Source organism: Arachis ipaensis, chromosome B07 (genome assembly GCF_000816755.2).
Source record: "Arachis ipaensis cultivar K30076 chromosome B07, Araip1.1, whole genome shotgun sequence".
NCBI lineage: Eukaryota > Viridiplantae > Streptophyta > Magnoliopsida > Fabales > Fabaceae > Arachis > Arachis ipaensis.
The window spans coordinates 62,795,350-62,803,068 of record NC_029791.2 but is presented as its reverse complement, the minus strand read 5'-3'; the positions used below and the strand labels follow the sequence as shown (position 1 = coordinate 62,803,068).

The window sequence follows — 7,719 nt, the reverse complement described above, 5'->3', positions numbered from 1 at the left end:
AGAAACCAACAAAACCAAGGCCAAGACCACAAACCTCATAATCCCAACCAGTACACCTACCAACAATCCAACCCAAGATCATATCAATACCCATACAACAATTCTTCCCAGCCACCATACCAAACCCACAATAACCACTCTCAACAACCCAATTCCAACCAACCATCACCACACGATGATGACAGAATGTCCAAAATTGAAGCTATGTTTGCAAATCTTTGCAAGGAGTCTGAAGACATGAAAAAATTCAAGGAAGAAGTGAGAGATAGTATGAAAAGCCGAGGAGAGACCATTAAGAAGCTTGAATCCCAAGTGGGACATCTCTCTCAGCAGATTCCTAAGTCCACTGATAGTTTTCTCAGTGACACTGAAAAAAATCCAAGATGTGAAATGAAGAAGGTAAGAAGGGAAGAATGTAAGGCAATCACTCTTGAAAATGAAGAAATCCTGGAGGAAGATACCAGCAAGCAAACAGAGCACAGCCAAGGAAGTTCCCAGGGAAATTTGGAGGAAAAAGAACAAGGAAATGGACTTGTACAGGGGAAAGAACCAACAAGGAAGGAAATACTGAAACCTTTTGTGCCAGGGGCACCATTTCTCTAGAGACTCAGGGGAGGTGAGAAAGAAAAGTCATACTCAAGATTCTTAGACATGTTTGCATCCCTCAGTGTCAACATTCCCTTCATCAAAACTCTCCAACAGATGCCTACATACATCAAGTGCATGAAAGCGCTGCTGACCAAGAAAGGAACTTTGAAAGAGGGACAAACAATGATAATGAACAAGGAATGTAATGCCCTCATCAAGAAAGACTTACCTCTGAAGAAAAAAGATCCGGGGAGCTTTCATATCCTCTGTGCCATAGGAGAGACAAGGATTGACAGAGGATTCTGTGATCTAAGAGCTAGCATAAATGTGATGCCTCTGTCTCTCATGAAGAGGTTGCAAATCAATGAGCTGAGATCTACGAATGTAATCATCCAATTGGCTGATAAGACTCAGAAGCAAGCTGAAGGAGTAGTTGAGAATGTATTGGTCAAAGTGGGAAATTACCTCCTCCCCACTGACTTTGTTATTCTGGACATGGAAGAAATTTACCTCCATCCCATCATTTTGGGGAGACCGTTTCTAGCCACTGCTAGAGCGCTCATAGATGTAGAACAAGGAGAGTTAATACTGAGAATACTTGATGAACATCTCACCTTCCATGTTTTCAAACCTACATCTGAATCTGAGCCAGAACCTAAAGTGCCAAAGGATGATCACAGTAACATGTGCCTGGAGGAAAGCAACAGTAAACCAGAAGTAGAGCCCCTGAAACAATCCTTGGTGAACAAGCAAGAATTTTAAGGGATACCACAACCAAGGGAGTTCAAGAAAGAGTTGAAGACACAAGAATCAGGAAGAGCAACTAACAAGGACCTCCCTAACACAAGAGTCACTGGAGCACTGCAAGAAGAAGAGAAAAAAGTTGTGAAAAAATTGCCAAGGGGATGGAGAAACAAGAAGATTCCTACAGAAAGTTTTTCCCCTGGAGACAAGGTGATATCAGCCCACCATCCACCAATCCCACCCGATATTCCAACCATTCCATCTCAGTTACCTCAAGTGTTCACAATCAAAAAGGTCATTTCCTTGGAACACGTAGAAATTATCAAGGAATCAAGTGGAGAAAGCTTCACAATTCGAGGAGAAGACATGAGGCACTACAATCCACCCTGACAGAGACCAACCGTCAAGCTAATGACGCTAAAGAAGCGCTCCATGGAAGGTAACCCATGCTTTCATTTATTGCTCTTACTACTTTGATATGAATAATCACTGGTTTACTAACATGGATTCAAGCTCTCAAAGGCAGAGTGAACACTTGCATAAATCTTGAAGCATATGATCCATCTCTAAGTTTAGTGTGCCTACGTGCACCCTAAGATGCTTTTCAAACAAGTAATGATCATATAGCTTTCTTGATATATGCCTAATTGTTTCCTTGGAGTATATAGCCAAACCTTAAGTTTGGTGTTCTATATATACTAAGAACACAAGTGATGAAAGTCAAATTTGGTTTAAGTCTTGAATTTCATGAAGTGCAACCATGTTTTTACATTTTACATTTTTATAGTTAACGTTTAAATTCAGAAAATAAAGTGTTTCTCATAATGATTTAATCAAAGGTGACAAGAATGTTGTAAGACATCAATGACATCACTTGGTGGAAATAATCCTTTGAACCACATCGCCAAACACTAAGTTGGTGTCCACCAAGACTAGAAATGCACATGAGGAGTCACGGCTGATTGAACACCCATGAAGCACACTAGTCAAGACTTTAAATTTAATTACAGCAGGTCATGTGTTTGCCGCCACCTTTTTTATTCATATTTCTTTCCTTTTTGTAATGGATAGGCATGCAGAGGAATAAATGGATGAAAGAGAAAAGGTAATGAAGGGTACGGTTGACATAAAGATAAGAAGTGGGTCACATGGTTTGGAATTTACTCCTTAGGGAATATAAATTTGCACAATGCTTGGAAGGTGCACCACACCTAAATGACCGAGCCACATGCCCAAGGAAGAGGGAAACTTTGTCTTCATTCAACTTTACATGCATACCACTCATCATCACCCATTCACAAAGCATCCTAACTGTCCAAACTTCATTCATAATTGCTATATATAGCTTTCACTTGGATCGTGTCTTATAGCTCCAATTTTTAACCTTCCTGCATTCATAAATTTAGTCTTGTGTCCTTAAGGTTCAAAGTCACAACCGTGCTTCCTTATGCTTCAAACTCTTCTTGTCTCATTGAGTTTATAACCTCACTTCACTCTCAAACCGCCCTTTTATCCCAAATTGTACTACACTAGCCAATCTTCATCACTATTTCTCTACTCTTACTCAGCCAAACAGTAAGATAATCATGGCATCTTCATCAGGCCACAAAAGAAAAAAAAGGAAAAGATCCTACTGTTGAAGAAGAAAGAACTGAATTTGATCAATGGAAGTTCAAATCATCATTTCACGAAATATAATATATGGATGAACTCCAAGAGAATATTGCCAGAAATCCCTTTCCAGCTACCCGAAGGTGAATGCCCAGAAATAAGAGAGAAGATAAGAAAAAGGAAATGGGAAGCACTCACTAGCCCGATCACTAGAATCAATGCCAACATCATAAGTTATGATAATACAACGAGGTTGGATACATCCATTTCCACTACTTAAAAAAGCTATGTAAGGGGTGTGGAGGTTGATTTTTGCTCAAAGAGCATCATGAAGGTTCTGGGCCTAAGGGCAGCACATTTTGATGAGCCTAGTTATCAGGAGAGATTAAATGGCACAAACACCTAAGAAGGAAAGATCTCGCCCCTGAAGCAAAAGGGTGGTATGAACTTATAAGAAGATCAATCTTGGACACTGTAAACACATCAGAAGTCAACAAAGAAAGGTCCATCATGCTGCACTGCATTATGGTAGGAGGGGAGATAAAAGTCCATGAAATCATTGCAAAGGACATTCAAAAGACCTCTGAAGAAAGTTCAGCTGAATCCTGGCTTCACTACCCAAGCACCATCATGCGGTTATGCATAAAAGCCAGGGTGCCATTAGAGGATGAAAATCCAAATTGGCTGAATCCGGGCATGCCAATGACCTTGGAAAGGATGATGAATGTTACAGTTGCTCAGCCAAGGAGGAGACCACAAAGAAGGGAAATAAGAGAAGAACCACAAGGAGAAGAACAACAAGAGGAAGAAAGAAAGAAGAAGCAAGAAGAAGCAAGATGCGAAGAACAAAGGAAAGCAACCAAAAGATTGAAAAGAGGTGTTGCTCTTTGTCTATCAATAAGAAAGAACATGTTTTCATTTTACTTTTAAGTAGTCTACATTTTGTCTTCTGTTTTTCTTAATTTTCAAAATAAGTGTTTTAGTCTAAATGTCTGGGTGAATTTCACTGGCTTGAATGTATGCTTGTTCCCTATTTTTTCTAATTAAACAAAAGAAATGTCTGAATAGAAGTGAATTAATTCCATTTGGTAAGGAATAAAATAAAGATTGAGTGGTAGTGTGTATGTCTGATGGTGTAGCTAGCTTACTAATAACTAATGAAAGGTAGAGTGTCCCTCTTTAGTGTAAACTAGGCTACTGTCTATGAATCTTAGCAAATAGAAATCCTTGGAAGAAAGAAAATAAATAAAAAAAAAAAGAAAAAAAGGCCAAAAGTGGCAACAAAAATGGAAGAAACAGAGAACAAGGCTAGACACCAATAGCTTAGACCTTAAGACATATGCTTGTGGTGTCTTTGTACTAGGATCTGCTTGGATGATTAGGTTCTATGGAGTGCCTTAACACTTGGTAACTTGGGTTAACTAACCCGAGATTATCAATCGAAAGTCCATTATCAAGAGCAACCTAGTTACAAGGCATTTAGTAACCCAAAGAGGTGTTGGGCACCAATGTCTTAAGAAGAATTGTGAGCCAAGTGTCTGTAGTGAATATGTGTTAGTGAAAATAAGCTAAGAAGCTGCTACAGCACATGACACTGAGCTATAGTGAGAAATAAGTTCTAAAACAAAGAAATCAAAACCAATGATGAATAATAAGAGGTCATAGCAATATGCTGGTTGAAGCTTAAAGGGACACTTCTCACCTAAGAGTCAATAAAAGTGAGCTGCAACATTCTCTGCATAAAACCCCATGAATCAATTTCAATTACTGCTGATATGGATATGTATTACTTTCTGTTTCATTCATTCTTCTCAATAACTCATTGCTTGCTTGGGGACAAGCAAGATTTAAGTTTGGTGTTGTGATGCCGAGGCATCTTAGGCTAGTTTCACTAGCCTTTTTCTTTTGTTTTTATTAAGTTTTATGCACTTTCTTGAGCTATAAGCAATTAATTGCGTAAAAAATTCATGTATGCCTAGATTCATTCAACCGTGATTATTTTGATGCAATTTCATAAGAATTATGCCATAACTACTTCTGTGCTAAGAATGACGAGATTTCTCAAGACTTTAGCAAGACTTTAATGCATGGTTGGTTGATGACAAGTGAAGAAATGCATGGAAGGAGGTTGAAGAATGGCCATGGAAAAGATGGAGAGGAAGCAATGTTGGTGGCCAAAGTTGGACCACCAACGTTGCCTTAAACATTGAGAAGAATGAAACAGGGGAAGCTGCTTGACGATGACCAATTTGCATGGGTTTGGATTTTCGCACTAAAAATAGGATTGACCTTGCTAGTATAGTCCAAACCCAACCATTGATTATCAATCAAATTATAATCCTAAATATGTCACAAATCAAAGCAAATATAAACCGAGAGTATTTAGACTCCCGGATCGTTCTCTCTAGGAACTAGTCACAACAAGTGCATAAAACTGGTTGTGAGAAAGCAAGGGGGTTTTCAATGATAAGGAAGCAAACAATTAAAGAGATAAAAAACAAGACAAAATTTGAAATTAATAAACTAATGAAAGAACAAAAGAACTATGTATGTAATATAAACAAGTAAGACTCAAAATTGATGAAAAAGTGGTTTAAAACATAAATGAAACCTTGACTTGGGATGAGTCATGGAATCCCTTCCTTGCCATAACCACAACTATGATAATTATGATGGATTAATCTCACTAAGTCAACCCTCACATTGGAGAGTAAGTTAAATGATCATAAGTGTTCTTAACCCACAAATCCTAGCTTGCTTGCTAATTACCTTAGCAACAAATTAGCATTAGTGGGAACAAGAACAATTAACAACCCAAGAATTATCACTAAATGTTGGACATTATGGCTCTAGTAATCCATACACTCATTTCCCCCAAGCCAAGGGGTGGAAATTACCCCATAATCAAAATTGGCATTTCATCAAACACATAGAGGGCTAAACATAAAACATGACAAAATTGGAAAATTGATGAAAGCTATGAACCATAAATGATAACAAGCAACCAAGACAACTCAACAAACATAAAATAAGCATCAAACATCAAAGTCATGAACAAGAACTCAAAATTGCAAAACTATATAAATGTTGACAAGAGAAATTGAAATAGATGAAAGTGTAGAACAAGGAATGTAATTAAAAGAAAAATTAAAGAAATACTTACAATGCAATTGCTATCATCCAAGACCAAAATTGAACTATAAAATGCTACAAACCCTAATTAAAACCCTAAGAGAGAATTACCTAATCTACATTACTCCTACTCCTACTATGTGTTTTCTATCTAATTCTCCTAATGCCTTCATATGAGAAATGGGCCAAAAAAGAGCCCCAAAACGTGAGTGCACATGCATTTTTAATGAAGGCATGTGCGTCCACCTGTGCGGACGCACAGACGTGTGCGTCCGCACACTCTGCCGAAAATCTCGACCTGTGCGTACGCACAGGAGGTTGTGTGCACGCACACTAGGCGATGCTTGACTGGACATACGACGTGGCTCACGCGCACGCATGGGCCTAATTCGATGGCTGTGCGTACGCACACTAGGCTGAGCTCTTCTCCTTTGTTTTCTTCATGCTTTCTTCCAATTGCATGCTCCTCTTCCATTCCTACCAAGCCATTGCTACTTTATTCTTCTGAAACCACTCACAAATAACATCAAAGTATCGAATGGAAGGTAAATGGAATAAAATTAGTCAAAATAAGCATAAAAGAGCATGTTTTCACATTTAGGCACAATTGAGAGAGAAAACACAAAAGTATGCTATTTTGGTGAATAAGTGTTTGTTTATGTGATGAAATCCATCCAATTATAGCCAAAATATATCATCAAATATGGATTCATCAATTCTCCCACACTTAAACAATAGCATGTCCTCATACTAAACCAACAAGGGGAATGATAAAAGGGCAAGCAACTTATTAAATGCAACTATCTATATGCATGTATGTGTGTATATACTATATATCTCTATATATACTATAGTATCCTATTGAATTGGTGAAAACAAACAATGAAATTCCCAAGCAAGTATATAGACATATAGGGCTAAGCAAAGAAGTAGCTCAATGCAATCAAAATCTAAAGAATTGATTTAACTCATCAAAAAGAAGTAACTTACAAGAATGCATGATAAGAAGGTATGAAATCATAGAATTGAGTGATCGAACCCTCACTAGGTGTGTATGTACTCTGATCACTCGGTGTTTAGGGTTTAATCACTCAAGTATCCTTTAATCATGCTTTCAAGGAATTACTTTTCATCTAACAATCAACAAGTATTTGATGCATGTATGCAAGTATCATGAGGTCTTTAGAAGGTTGTAATGGGGTTGGAGTATGGGTAAGATGAATATATGGCTAAGTGGACTAAAAGATTGAATCTTTGATTAGCTTAAGTATCCAACTCAACCTATATCAATCAAATCACAACAATGCATCCTTGCCACCCATTACTTATTTTCACACACACACATTCATGCCTTAGTTTCTATTCAAAACACATATGCATTTCTTATTCCAATTTTTTTCTTTGGGATAACTTTTGTCCCTCTTATTATTATTTTTTTTTCATTTCATTTTTTTTCTATCTCTTTTTTCTTTTCTATTTCTTTTTCTTTTTCTATGACAAATGCACACGGTTAAAGCAAATTCAAACATGAATGTGCACCCATTCTCTAAATTTTTCAATAATTACTGATGCCAGGGCATTTTGGCCAGTTTCACTGACCTTTTCTTTACTGTTTTTAGGATAGTTTCATGCATTTTCTTAGGA

The 7,719-nt window shown here is 37.5% G+C and overlaps 1 protein-coding gene across 1 annotated transcript; it reads left to right on the top strand.

Moving 5' to 3' along the window:
• Positions 652-1,350, top strand: LOC107607290. The gene has a single exon (XM_016309260.1). It carries the CDS (start codon positions 652-654, stop codon positions 1,348-1,350), a length of 699 nt encoding a protein of 232 aa, XP_016164746.1.